The sequence below is a fragment of the Podospora pseudoanserina genome, chromosome 3, assembly GCF_035222485.1.
Source record: "Podospora pseudoanserina strain CBS 124.78 chromosome 3, whole genome shotgun sequence".
NCBI lineage: Eukaryota > Fungi > Ascomycota > Sordariomycetes > Sordariales > Podosporaceae > Podospora > Podospora pseudoanserina.
Window position 1 is genome coordinate 850,917 of NC_085922.1, and position 13,021 is coordinate 863,937.

The 13,021-nt window shown below is 50.6% G+C and overlaps 8 protein-coding genes across 8 annotated transcripts; 6 read left to right on the top strand and 2 right to left on the bottom strand.

Annotated features, from left to right (window-relative positions):
• Positions 1 to 114: 114 nt before the first annotated feature.
• QC764_302520 (uncharacterized protein) lies at positions 115 to 528 on the top strand (the record flags this gene model as incomplete). The annotated part of the gene is made up of 2 exons (XM_062945365.1): positions 115 to 301; positions 377 to 528. 2 exons carry the CDS (start codon positions 115 to 117, stop codon positions 526 to 528), a joined length of 339 nt encoding a protein of 112 aa, XP_062801321.1.
• Positions 529 to 663: 135 nt separating this feature from the next.
• Positions 664 to 1,386, bottom strand: QC764_302530 (uncharacterized protein). Its single transcript, XM_062945366.1, has 2 exons — positions 991 to 1,386; positions 664 to 927 (listed from the first exon to the last, which is right to left on the bottom strand). Exons 1-2 carry the CDS (start codon positions 1,205 to 1,207, stop codon positions 770 to 772), a joined length of 375 nt encoding a protein of 124 aa, XP_062801322.1. The 5' UTR covers positions 1,208 to 1,386; the 3' UTR covers positions 664 to 769.
• Positions 1,387 to 2,820: 1,434 nt separating this feature from the next.
• On the top strand, positions 2,821 to 4,047 carry QC764_302540 (uncharacterized protein; the record flags this gene model as incomplete). The annotated part of the gene is made up of 2 exons (XM_062945367.1): positions 2,821 to 3,349; positions 3,428 to 4,047. 2 exons carry the CDS (start codon positions 2,821 to 2,823, stop codon positions 4,045 to 4,047), a joined length of 1,149 nt encoding a protein of 382 aa, XP_062801323.1.
• A 473-nt stretch (positions 4,048 to 4,520) lies between these two features.
• On the top strand, positions 4,521 to 5,820 carry QC764_302550 (uncharacterized protein; the record flags this gene model as incomplete). The annotated part of the gene is made up of 2 exons (XM_062945368.1): positions 4,521 to 4,799; positions 4,858 to 5,820. The coding sequence occupies 2 exons, from the start codon at positions 4,521 to 4,523 to the stop codon at positions 5,818 to 5,820; spliced, it is 1,242 nt and encodes a 413-aa protein (XP_062801324.1).
• A 6-nt stretch (positions 5,821 to 5,826) lies between these two features.
• On the bottom strand, positions 5,827 to 7,597 carry QC764_302555 (uncharacterized protein). Its single transcript, XM_062945369.1, has 3 exons — positions 7,102 to 7,597; positions 6,321 to 7,040; positions 5,827 to 6,258 (listed from the first exon to the last, which is right to left on the bottom strand). Exons 1-3 carry the CDS (start codon positions 7,548 to 7,550, stop codon positions 6,000 to 6,002), a joined length of 1,428 nt encoding a protein of 475 aa, XP_062801325.1. The 5' UTR covers positions 7,551 to 7,597; the 3' UTR covers positions 5,827 to 5,999.
• Positions 7,598 to 7,668: 71 nt separating this feature from the next.
• QC764_0049190 (uncharacterized protein) lies at positions 7,669 to 8,133 on the top strand (the record flags this gene model as incomplete). Its single annotated transcript, XM_062940379.1, has 2 exons — positions 7,669 to 7,693; positions 7,835 to 8,133. The coding sequence occupies 2 exons, from the start codon at positions 7,669 to 7,671 to the stop codon at positions 8,131 to 8,133; spliced, it is 324 nt and encodes a 107-aa protein (XP_062801326.1).
• A 270-nt stretch (positions 8,134 to 8,403) lies between these two features.
• Positions 8,404 to 8,918, top strand: QC764_0049200 (uncharacterized protein; the record flags this gene model as incomplete). The annotated part of the gene is made up of 2 exons (XM_062940380.1): positions 8,404 to 8,580; positions 8,610 to 8,918. 2 exons carry the CDS (start codon positions 8,404 to 8,406, stop codon positions 8,916 to 8,918), a joined length of 486 nt encoding a protein of 161 aa, XP_062801327.1.
• An 81-nt stretch (positions 8,919 to 8,999) lies between these two features.
• Positions 9,000 to 9,728, top strand: QC764_0049210 (uncharacterized protein; the record flags this gene model as incomplete). Its single annotated transcript, XM_062940381.1, has 1 exon — positions 9,000 to 9,728. The coding sequence occupies one exon, from the start codon at positions 9,000 to 9,002 to the stop codon at positions 9,726 to 9,728; it is 729 nt and encodes a 242-aa protein (XP_062801328.1).
• Between the last annotated feature and the right edge of the window lie 3,293 nt (positions 9,729 to 13,021).

The window sequence follows — 13,021 nt, forward strand, 5'->3', positions numbered from 1 at the left end:
ATTCAAACCTCTGATTTCAAATCTCCCCATCAACATCCAGCAATACAACCATAGCTTTCCTCAAACAAATCTTCCATATCTAACCTTTACAACCACACCACACCCCTACCCAACATGGACTTCCTCAACAAAGTCACCGGCGGAAACAACGCCTCGCAACCCGCCGACCACTCCAACAACCCCACCACCACCAACCCCACCGACCAGTCTTCCTCCTCGGGCGGCGGCCTAATGGACAAGTTTAACAGCCTCGCCGGCGGCGGCAAGGAGTCGGAGAAGAAGGAGGATCCTCTCGATAAGGGTACGTTTGATCCACCAACCAACCTTACCCACTCCACTACGTCATCACTACTAACAAATAAAAAAATAAAAATAGGAGTCGACCTCTTCCAGCAACACGTCCTCGGACAGGGCGACCAGTCCAACGAGAGCGCCATCGAGCAGGCCAAGGATGAGCAGATCAGTGATTTCATTCGGGACCAGTACAAGAAGAATACGGGGAAGGATTTTCCTGTGGCTGATAAATAGATGGGTGTTGGGGTTGGCAGTTGCGGCTGCGGGCAATGTGAGCAATGACTGGCTGGGAAGTTTGAAGGGGGTTAAGCCAGGGTTATGAGTTATGAAATTCAGACACTGATTCACTTCACATGCATGGGGGTGTGATGGTGTTGTTTTGCAACCGTCTATTAAGTTGTCTATTATGGATTCCAGTCCCCCTCTTTCTTCCTGGCAGTTCTCCCCTCCTATTCTAAGTTTCATCTTCTTCTTTTTAGTTGACGGTGGCCTGGTTCAAGTTGTTGATCAACCTCGCGCCATCAAATAAGCGGCCGTTGCCGGCCCTGGCGCGGCAGAGGTTCTTGCCGCGCTCGATAATGTTGTTGGTGCAGGTCAGCTGGCTGTTGGCTACGCAGCTGAGTCTGGAGCCGCCTATTTGTGTTTGTGTTAGCATCACTCCCTGACTGAGGAAAGAGAGATTGGGAAAAGACATACAGTTGTTACCACCGGGGACGCAGCGGCCGGGCTGGCCGTTGGCGGCGAAGCACGAGTCCTGCTTGAGGGACGTGTTGGCCACGCAGCAGGTGCCGCGGGGGACGGGGCGGTTCTGGTTCTGGCGGGCGGCGATGGCGGGGACGGCGGGGTTCTCGGCCGCGGGCATGGCGGTTGTGAGGGCTGCCATGGCGAGGACGAGAGGGGTGAGGAACTTCATTTTGGGAGATGGTGTGGTTGAGAGGGGAAGTTGAGACTTGGTTTTGGCGTGTTGGAAAAAGATAAAAAAAGAAGAAGGACCCGACCGGCGGAATGAATGTGGGTATTTTTTGGTATGAAGACAGAGAATTGAAGAGAAGGTCGAAGGAAAAGGGGACGGGAATAGACGGCGGAATTGAAGACTGGCTTAAAGACGAAAAGAAGATGTTGGAGAGGTAGGGAGGGAGGTGGGAGATTTATAGTTGAGTGAGGCTCTGTGTCGATCGGATCATGTTGCCGAAGGAGGTTCACTAATTCCCCCCTGGTGGAGTCGGAAACCCACGATGGTTGTAGCGCTTGGATGTTTTGGTGGTTTTGGAGTGGCATTCTCAGGGGGTGTGCGGTTTCAACCCAAGGAATTCACCACTGTCGCGGGATTTGCAGCCGCTCCATTTGGGACAGTGGTTCGAGGGAGAGAAAGAAGAATGCATGGAAGGATCAGGCGATCGATGAGAAACATTGTTCGGTTCGTCTGGGGAGGAGAAGTCGTGGAAATCCGGGGTGGTTTTGAGACGGCTATCATGCCTTGACTTTGCCAAGCACCCGTCTTGGCAGGGGGAGGGTTAAAGATAGTAATTATTGGGAGGTTTGTCATGACGGGATGCAATGCTGTGGTGATCTTGAGTGCTGAACCCGGGACGAATGGTTTTGGCGAATGGCACAATGTCTTGCGATGCGAATCGGGGAATGGGATCAGGAAGATGATGCTCAGGAAAACAACAAGACCTCTCTCGGTTGGAATCAACCCGAGATCAGAGTCTAGCCAGAGTTGGATTGGCGGCTTCTTTGCTTCTCCTGGCGGCAGCGCCCGAGAACAAGGGGAGCGCGCCAAGCTTCGTGTCTCGGCAGTCGCTGGCAGCGGGAGAGCTCTTCTCACTGGTTCAACTTTATCGCGAGGCCGATATCATTCAACTTGAGCTCTAGATGGGGGAGTTCTTTGCTGAATTAAATGACGGGTTTCACGGCCAGAAGACATTACAGCAGTTTTCTCACATGAGCCTCTCACACCGGGAATTTTCGAACACCCACGGCTCATGTTCACTGCGAGCCAAGATCTCCCCAGACTGCAACGAATGAGAACAGAGCGTTTGATACAGACGAAGAATGACCGATCTAGGGAATTCTTTTCTTTCGTTTACTCATCACTGAAGAACAACAGCGATGACATGTTCTAGAATGGCCTCGGATTGTGCCTGGTGAGACCATCACCACACCACGCGTGCCGTCTTGGCACGCTCACAGGGTGTTCAAGCGATGAACCCCCAATCGCTTCACCAACTCGCCAACAACCAAACGATCCATCATATGACAGCTTGCCAATCAACGCCGCCAAAATATTCCCTGCAGCAGCCAAGTTCTTTGCCCACACTCAACGGCGACAATCTGGTCCAGACACCAAAAGTTGATCAACAGGGGTTGGCACTGCAACGTCATGCTATCATCGACGTCATCAGCCTTTCCCGCTCCCCTCCTCACCAACCCTCAAGAATCATGATGCCGCTACTATCATTGTTTGAATGCCCGACAGCATGAATTCAGCATTCCGACAACCACCTAGGTGAGAAACAGCAGAAAATGGGCGACATTTACATCAGCAACGGAACCTGCTACGGATCCGCAGGCAACGAGCTCGACAGAAGCTTCATCCCGTGCGGAAATGCCGCCTTTGGACCAGTGACGTGCTGCGGAGCGGGAGATGTCTGTCTCAGCAACAACGCTTGCTTCGGCGTCCACGGCACGCCAGGATCATACGGAGCAGACCTGACCTATCTCGCCGGGTGCACCGACGAATCATACAGAGATGGGAGCTGTCCTGACAAGTATGGTATCGACCAGCCGTGGATCGCTTTGACGGTTTGCGATGACAGCGGTGGTGATTGGGCTCCGTGTCCTCAGGAGGGAAGCCCGACTACGCTACAGAATGGTGCTTATTGCAGCTGTACTGATGCTGCGTCGACGACTGTCGCCATCAACAATTCGCCACGGCTGGCGGATATTGCTAGGTTGCCGCAGACAACTGGGGGGACTGTTTCATTCTTTCCGGGGAATGAGCCGACAAATACATCTCCTCCGGCTCAAACGACCGGTGGGGGGAATGGTGGAGGTCAGTCCAGTTCCCAACCGCAATCCCCATCGCAATCGCAACCACAACCAGGAACAACAGACCAACCGCCAGATACAGGATCATCAAATACCAGCAGCAGCCCGATACCATCAGAGACAGGCTCACCAGGTTCAGACTCGGGAACGGGCTCGGACTCTGGCTCGGACCCAACCGGTGGTGGTGGCGGGAGCTCTTCTTCAGGCGGCGGCCTGAACTCTGGCGCCAAGATCGGCATTGGCATAGGAGCTGCCATAGGAGGGCTCGTACTGATTGCTACTCTGCTCACCCTCTGGCACTACAACCGGAAGAACCGCCGATCTGCCTCTGGTGCCGCCGGGATTGAAGAAGGCGGGGAAAAGCCAAAAAAGGCATTCGCGCCTGTCCCGTCCCCTCGCGCATCCGAAGCTGACTCCAACCCTGTCTCGGAAGTGGACGGAAAAGCGGTGACACGGCCCTGGAGCATGAGAAGTGAGCTTGAAGGGAATAATACTGCTGCTACCGCGGCAGGGAAGAAAGCGCCAACGGCGAATGGAAATCAAAAGGTTAATACTGATGGGGCAGCACGTCCGGGGGTGGGGGAGTTGGATGGGAGAGAGGTGCAGGAGCTTCCACCGCACCACGATCTGAGTCCGGTGGCAGAGCTTCCTGGGAGCGAGGCGTGGGCCCAGGCCCCGGGAGGGGGGAGGGGGAGGGTATGATGCGGGCTGAGATGGGACATTTCTTGCTATGGTTGAGTTGGTCCGGCAGGCAATTTTCACGCGGTTGGTGGACTGATTTAGGGGGTACATATATTGGGGCCTTGGCTAATGTTACTTTACACCAGATGGGTGTTCATGGGGGATTTACATAATTCTAATAGCAAAAAGCTTGTACTTTGGTCTGTGTAACGTTTGGTTAAACGTGGTTGCACATGCTGTTGTGTGACCACATCAACCACCTGGATGGAGTGGTATTGGTCAATAGAAGGGGTGGACTGCAGAGCTTATTCTCTTGGCTTTGGTCTTGGCTTCGGTTTTCTATCACCGAGAGGAGTCGGACGCGGTAGGTTGGTGCAGGAGAGGCGTGTTACCATGTTGGGGATTGGGGACAGGCCGCATTGTCTGAGGACCAGTTTCTCCCGGGGGGATGGGTTGGGTCAAGTTTAAGTTGAGGTGGCCTCCCTTTCTTGGGGATGGTTGGGTTCGAGCAGCCGCACCCGTTCAAAGAGGCACACCACCACCTATCCGTCATGACCAAGCTGTACCGATCTGCTGCTGCTCTCGTTCTGTCCCTCCCTCTCTTGGGTCTGGGACAGCAGCAGGCGGCGGCACCTGATCCATGGGCGTTCACCCACTCAAACCAGGAAAAGGCCATTGTCTTGTCTCATACCGGCGGCTTCAACATTGGCAGCAAGATCGTGGCCGACCCTCGACGTCCAGGCCAGACAATAACCTGTGATCACGGGTATTTCGTACGTCCCCCCATTCTCGTTTTCTTTCCCGTCCATTTCCGCTGACCTTTTCCCCCAGGAATACTTCATTCCCCTCCACTCCCCCCCCCAAGGCCACCTCCGCCGGACAACCTCCCTCGTCCTCTGGCACTCCTCCTCCACCCAAACCTTCCAAAACCGCTGGGACGGCGGGCCCGGGTTCAAAGACCTCCTCCTCCGCCTAGGCTACCCCGTCTACCTCTTCGAAGCCCCCCGCCTCGGCCGCGCAAACTGGGCTTGCAAACCCCACCGCTACGACGTCACCTACCGCGACCAGGACAACTTCCTCGCCTGGAATTTCGGACCGTCCTACCTCAACTGGTGGCCTGGCTTGCAATGGCCCGAGGACCCCGAGGTCAAAAGACTAAGCTGGGAGCAAGCTACCGGGGGTAGGTATGTGGAGTTTGATGACTACGAGCATATCCTCCTCCACGCTGAAGTAGCCGCCAAAGGGGCTGTTCACACTGAGCAAGGAGCAGAAAGAGGGGGGGTGGTTTACCTGACGAATTCTGCCGCGGGTCTGAGGGCGTTGCTTGCGGCTACGCTGAGCGATGAGACGGTTGGGAAGATAAGGGGGATTGTGGCGTATGAGAGCGCGGGGTACGTCTTTCCCGAGGGGCATAACGTCACCGACAGGAGGGATGAGCCGTTTGGGCCGTTGGTGGTGACGCAGGAGGCGTGGAGGAGGTTGGCAAAGTTGGATTTTGTGCAGTTTGTGTGGGGGGATAATCGCCCTGAGACGGGGAGCGGGTTTTGGGAGGAGATGGTGGTGCAGAGTAGGCTTTGTGCGGAGCTGATTAACCTGTATGGGGGGAATGCGGAGGTGGTGAAGCTGAAGGAGGATTTGGGGGTGGTGGGGAATACGCATTGCCCGTTTACGGATATGAATAATAAGGTTATTTTGGGGTTGTTGGAGGAGAGGTTGGAGAGGAGTGGGTTGGATGGGTTTGAGGGGCGGGTGGGGAAGGGGAAGGGAAAGGGGAAGAGTAAGTGGAGAGGTTAAAGGACTGCTTTGAAGGTTTCTTTCATAATGGAGAGATGCTCGTGTGTGTTTATGTTGGCTCGAAGGTGCAGAACAAAACTGAAATGCTGTTCTTGCCCCCTTCTTCTGAGTCCCTGGATCGAAACAGTGCCTCCCTTTCCAACCCATATCAACCGGATGTGTCCCCTAAATCATCAGAACTAAAGTTTCGTCACCACCACATCATCCACCAACATCCTCGCCGCTCTGTTGTTGTTGGACTGGATCCGGAAGGTAAGGTCATTTCCGCCCTGTGTTGCTGAGCAGACAAAGGTATAGCCGATTTGAGTCCATGCCAAAGAAAAACCGGCACCTGACGTGATCGACCTTCCACCCAGAATAACCGACCACGGATTCCCATTTGTGTAACTGGAAATAACGCTGATTCGGAATGTGAGCCTATAATCAGCCCCTGGCTCGCTGCAGAAAGAGACGCTCGTTAGCATACCACTATGCGTAAAGGCCCGAGGAGGCTGACACACCAGTTGATAGTTTGAGATACAGAAAGTCCGGCGATGGTGGCGCTGACAAAGTAGCTCGACTGGATCTCCATCACGTAATTGCCAGCACCCTGTGAGATAACCCCAACGCTGGCACCGGTACCGACCCTGTTGGTGATACTCCATCCTTCCAGCGAGTTACTGCTGAAGTCCCCGTTGGTGATCAACGGAGGTGGTGCTGCTGATGTGGTGGACTCGGGCACGGAAACAGTGGATGCTGTGGGCTCAGGCGCTGTTGTCGTGGTGGGTTCGAGTGTCGACTCTTCGGCAGTGGTTGTTGTGGTCACCTCAGGGGTCGGGGTTGCTGTGGGCTCGAGCGTAGACTCTTCAATTGGAGTTGTGGGGGCTGGCTCGGTTGTCGTGGGCTCGGTTGTAGGTTGCTGGGTAGATTCTTCCTCCACAGGTGTCGGGCTAACGGTGACATATTCGGTAACGGTCGGTGTTTCAAAAATTGTGCTTGTGACATCAGCAGTGACGGTAGCAAGCTCAGTAGTCGATGTGATCCCAATGCATCCACAAGCAGAAGTGAACTGCAGTGGCTCGACGGAAGAAGCGAAGCTGCGCAGGCAGTTCAATGGCGGTCTGTTGGAGCAGCCCCTTTTCCAGCGTCTAGCTTTCAGGGGTAGACTTTGTGCGATGGTCGTGGGTTCGGTGACAGGTTCGGTGATAGTTGCAGTTTCGGTGACGGCATTGGTAACGGTGCTGTAACGATACACGTCAGTCTCCATGCTCTGACGGATTCGAGAAAGTTGTAGGGGCATACACGGTAGGGGTGACAGTGACGACCTCGGTGAATGTAGTTGCTGTGACGATCGAGTTGGTACAAAATTGGCTGGCCTGTACCAGTGAACTGCTGAAACAGTTCAACAGCCCATCCTGGACACACTCCTCGACATTATCGCGTTGCTCTAGCTTTGCTGAGGTAGCTGCGCCCAGAATGACCCAAAGGTTGCCAGCGAGGAGGAAAGAGGAACGCATGGTGGACGTGGGTAAATGAATGACAGTCACTGGGAAACAAAAAAAAAATGAATGACAATAGGACTGAGGATCCAAATGCAAAGCCCGGGCGCGTGCGGTCTTTTTGTTGACATTGGCATGGTCCCGAGGGTCTGGAACGTGTGGATCAAGACCCCTGTCGCAAGCTGATGGCTGAAAATCCGATTCTGGAAGCGCTATCGAATTTTCAAGATGAATACTCCATCCTCCTCCCATCTCCCATGATCCTGGAACCTCGGCATTAAATGGATACACAACGCCACTCTATGGGTCGCCAGGTATGCTCAACACTATAACTAGGTATGTAACATGTCAGCAAAAACATCTAGCTTTAATGGCGGGGAGCTATGCTCCAGTGAGTAAGCCCATAATGTCCTTATAGTCCTCGCGCCGAGGAGAAAAGCTGGAGTCTAGAAACACTTGCCTTTGGAAAAAAAACACACAAGTAGTGTGAGCAGCCCCTCCTCGGTCACAATGCTCAGTCAATCCTCATTCGAAAGGCCGGCGTGCCCTGCTATCTTCATTTTCGTCGCTCGCCATGGATCCTGTCACAGCCATCGGGCTGGTGTCGGGCATCCTGACATTTGTACCATTTGGCACCAAGCTTGTCAAAGGAACCATTGAGATTCGGGAAGCGCTCGATGGCACACTGGATGAAAATCGCACCCGTCAAGAGGTGGCCCAGGAGATGAAACGGCTTTCCGCTCGAATCTTACCGCCGGACGATACCAAGCTCGTCGCCGAAGAAAAGAGTCTTCGCCTTCTCGCCAAGAGTGCTCGTCGATGTCGGAGCAGCTGATCAAATTGCTTGAGGGTGTCAAGTCCGACAACAGCCGATCCATAAGACAAAGCTTATGGTCATCCTTGAAAAGCAAAATGCATGGAAAGGAGAGGGTGGACTTGGAGCAGAGATTCGATCACTGCCGAAACCAACTTGAGCTTCAACTTTTGCTTGTCACGAGGTCTGTTTCGTGTCACCACATCTACTTGGATCTTGTATCATACTGAGTTCGGATTTCTAGTCGCCAAACGGATGCGTCGCTGCAAACTCTATTCAAACTAGTCAAAGATGATGCTGCAAAGCTCGAATATCTACGACAGTCCATTAATCGACTTGAGCAACAAGCTCACCTCTGCGATCTCAGTACCGCTGCGCAGGCGCAGATACGAAGCCTTCTACCTCTTCCAGACCACGTCTCAAATAGCATTGCGCAAGACCGGGTACTTCGCGCATTGGCTTTTGATGGTATGCGAAACCGTCAAAACCTCGTTCAGGATCCTCACGACATGACGTTTGAGTGGTTCGTGCGTGCAGCGAAATCGTTTCAAGAAAAGGCGCAGCGCGCAGCCAGGGAAAAGTTCACTGGTTGGCTAGGATCTGGCCACGGTGTATTTCACATTTCCGGGAAGCCTGGGTCTGGTAAATCAACTTTGATGAAATATCTGGTAGAACACGCTGCGACATCTGGACATCTCAACGTTTGGGCCAGTGAGATGAGCTCCCTGGGCTTAAAGTCAAGCCTCGAAGATGACTCTAGAATTAACCAGCTACTGATTGTTCACTTTCAGACAGTCGAAAACTAGCGGTCGCTCAGTTCTTTTTCTGGCGGCCCGGTACAGAGCCTCAAAGATCTCTCGGCGGGCTCTATCGGACTCTACTTCACAATGCTTTTCAAAGTGCCCAGAACTTATATCCGCCGTCATGCTTCCTTCTGGCAAAAGTCACAATCGATGCCGTGGCAGCTGAGCTCTGATCTCGAGGTGACGGAGAGCACAGTCAAGGCAGCTTTCAATCATCTTATCAGTAGTGAGGTGGCCGAAGCATTTCCGAACCACTGCTTTTGCCTTTTTATTGACGGCCTGGACGAGTACGAGGCAATAATCCAGACGGACCATGCAGATCTGGCTGCACTACTCAACAGCTGGACAGAGGCGGGCCTTTCATCTCGCAACATCAAGCTGTGTGTCTCCAGCCGTGAATACAACTCCTTCATGAACCTGTTCTCCGACGACAGGCGGCTGCGGCTTCATGAGCTTACTCACAGCGACATGGTCGCCTGTGTAAGAGACAAGCTTGACCGCATATCTGGGTCGAATGGTTTCGACCAGTTGGTCGAAGACATTGTGGAGAAAGGACAGGGTATTTTTCAGTGGGTTGGGATTGTGTTCAAGAATATGAGATACGAGATCGACAACGCAACTACCGAGGCCCAAGAGTTCACAGACTCGCTGAAGATGTTGCCAAGCGAGATAAACGACCTCTACAAGCACATATTTGACTCTCTACGTGATACAAAACGTGCATACCGCACATTGGCAACGGTTTCCGAGGCAATGGAAACAGGCGTTGCTTCCTTTTCCGTGGAGGCCTACTCTCTTTTTCCAAGATTATGAGCAGGACAGGAGTTTCGTTGTAGGCAATTCATTTCCTGCCACGACAGAATCATCACGGCACAAGCTTGGTAAAACACGCCTTTGTGGGTGGCGCGGTGGACTACTCGATACCAGAACAGTCACCCTGGGAGGAGTCCAACGGCTCTACGCTGCGCATCCATATACGATGGAAGTTGTGCAATTTACCCAACCGCTCGGTTAGAGACTTCCTCGAACACCCCGATGGTCAACAGAAGATGCTGGAGCTTCTTGAAGGCTTTGATGTCTTGGACGCAATTTCGCAAATGCACCTCGCACATTTACGAATGTTTCGCGAGAATTGCCCGGGCTTCGATACCTCATATATATTATTTCGTGAACGGCACAGGAATGGCTCAGACAAAAGTCCCTACCCTTTCCTGGAAGCATGGGATAAATTCTGCCCTGATAACGACTCTCTTGAGCCCAGCCCCGGGTACTATGACGTCCTTCTTCCAGCGGGCGACAGTGCCTATGGGTTAGCAACTTGTGCATTTTGGGGTCAGAGGGTGGTCCGTGACATAATAGAAACAGATATCGGGTGGATGAACCGCTTTATTTCCACCGGCATCTGGTTAGGGACGTCCAAGTACCCACCACGGAAAATGACAAATGACCCAACTGTCACCGATAGCTCCCACAAAGTGGGGTTGCTCGCAAATCTCATACTTAACTGCCACAGAGAGAGAACAACTCATGAGGAAGAAGACTTTGCCATGTTGGACTTTCTCTTTGACAAAGGCCTAAGCGACCCAACACATCCTGGGGCCAGCATTAACAGGAGTCGCCATGTTCAAGTTGAACCGGACGTGAGTGGGATGCCTCAATTGACCACTTGGCACCGTTTCTTACTGTATGAGTGGATGTATCAGCATGCGGAACGAGTATGGGGTGGTCGCCTACCGCACGAGCAGCTTGACGCAAGATTTGGAGAAGCGGTAGCGTGGTTTCTCAGAAAGGGCGCCGACCCGTACTTCTTTGCGAGAATAGAGGTTGTCAGGTGGCCATATAACAAAGACGAGCTCGAATCAGTAAGTCGAGATCGACAAATCAGCGCTTATCATGGCCCTCTCATCCGTCCCAACAGCCTTCGCAGCTTTCGAAAGATAACGATTCAGTTTCAGAAGAGGATGGCCAATGGAGATACAGAACAATTTGTTCTTAAAGAAGAGATCCCCGTTTGTTTCCATCTGTAGAGAAGAAGGCAGTGGAAGGATCATGCATCGTTGCAAGATTGGGTGCAGGATCTTCAGATGGATTCCAAAGCCAAGACGGAGCTACTACGGCTTGTAAAGAAAAAGTCACAGGAGCAAGCTACCCTTGATTTCTGGAGCAACATTTGCTCAGCAGCATACGGCTTATCTCGCGCGGCGTTTGGAAAGGGTCAAGCGCCTCCTTGGGCACTTTTTTCAGGATCATATCACCTTGTGATCCCAATTTGACGCCCCTTTTGCTTACCTGGGTTGTTTTGTTGCCCCTGCACAGATTTTTTCCACCGAAAACGTTGCAGGATGAGAGTGATTTGGCTGTTGGATTTACCTGAGTCTTCGTACGAGACCCCCCTATACCACCACTACTTGATCGATTTTCCTAGATCACCTGCTCGCCCACGGCCTTTTAATTTAGTAAATCCTGTACCTCTTGTACAGTAAGTGACCCTCCAAGCCTTATACGTGTTTTTTTGGCTCTCCGGCGCTTGCTTAGTGCTTTATTAGCTTTACGGAGCGAAGAGACCCCTACACGAAAGAGAGCCACCTAGTATATTATAGCCGTAGTACTTTTAGTAAGCTGGTCTACCGTAGCTAATATTAAAGTCGGGGAGCTATTTTAATGGTTAGTAATACGAGTTTTAATAAGCGTTAACTATAAATTAGCTTCTCGAGGGTTATATAGCGTTTAAGAGACCTAAGGTTATATAGTACCGAGCTATAAGTTTAGAGGTATTGGCGTATAAAGCTTTATATTTAGCTTAGAAAGTACCCTTTTTAGGTCGTACGGTATAAGGCTAGTACCTATAAAGCTACCTTATATATTCTTCTTATTATAGATACAAAAAAGGCCTCGCGGAAGGTATAGAGGAACTCGAGCTTGCTTATATAGTTAATATATATACGTATTAAGTCTTCGATCTAGCGACCGTACGCCTATTTTAGCGGCCTAAAGCAGCTAATATCGAGTAGCTGGAAGAGGTAGGAGGAATGTGAAAGTATATAAAGTATAATAATATTATTCTACTAGTAGTAACGCTCGAATTCGGTCGAGTAGTAGCTTTCGTGGCCGTCGAGGATTAATAACCGGTATTTGCCTTTTATATAGGATACTATATAATAATCGAAGTGCTTAATCTAATCTAGGCCTACCGGATTAGTAATCTAGTTATTATCGGTAATTATAATACGCTAGGTAAACGGTAGGTTATACTTAATATATTAATTAGTAAAGTAATACTATACGGTTAAAATAATAAAAGGAAGGACAGCCCAGCTGAGGGTATTAATTCTCTAGATTACTATTACTTATTCGCGGTTATTAGGCTAGGTTAGTTTCGCTTTATTAAGGCCGTTTAAGGTCGTAATTACTATACCCGCGAAAATAATATTTATTATAAACCTAATCTCGTCAAAGTTATAAATATTATTATCTACGATACCATATTTAGCCTTAGTATTCTATATAAACGTAAACTACTCGCTAATAACCTTTAAATCCTCGCACTTAGCCCTCTAGTAGTAATATCTACGCGTAAAACATATATAGAGCTATAGCTAGCGTTTAACGAAGTTATATACCTAAAGCTTACTAGTAGAGGGCGCGTCGCATATACATAGTAGTTAGTTAGCTATATCTTTTACACTACGCAATTTTAGTAGAAAAGCTCGCGTATATAGCTTAATAACGTATTAAATAATAGCATCCTCTTTAAATTAAGTAAGCTTTTTCGATTTAAACGTAATATCACGTCGTGCAAGCCGGCCAGCGCGTCGGTTACGGAGCGTTAATTCTAGAATATTATAGAGCCTCGCTACTACTTTAACGCTTAAACGCTTATTATTCTAAAGAGCTTTAAAGGCTAAAATTACCCTCGCTTCTTTTAAAGTAAATAGCATATTAGGTTATAAAGAAAAATAATATTAAGTATAGAGAGAACGCGTCGCAATAGTTAGTGCGCGACTCGCTTATATACGCGACTCGCTTATAATATACGTTATTATATATAACGATATCTATAACTTCGACAAGATTAGGTTTATAATAGGTATTATCTTCGCGGATAT

Excerpts from the sequence above, each read along its gene's own strand:
- QC764_302530 (XM_062945366.1), bottom strand. The coding sequence starts at position 1,207 with ATGAAGTTCCTCACCCCTCTCGTCCTCGCCATGGCAGCCCTCACAACC. Across the intron at positions 928-990 it reads CGTCCCCGGTGGTAACAACT|GCGGCTCCAGACTCAGCTGC; the intron begins GTATGTCTTTTC and ends AAACACAAATAG.
- QC764_302555 (XM_062945369.1), bottom strand. The coding sequence starts at position 7,550 with ATGGGAGGAGGATGGAGTATTCATCTTGAAAATTCGATAGCGCTTCCA. Across the intron at positions 7,041-7,101 it reads GTCACTGTCACCCCTACCGT|CACCGTTACCAATGCCGTCA; the intron begins GTATGCCCCTAC and ends GTATCGTTACAG. Across the intron at positions 6,259-6,320 it reads GTATCTCAAACTATCAACTG|CGAGCCAGGGGCTGATTATA; the intron begins GTGTGTCAGCCT and ends CTCTTTCTGCAG.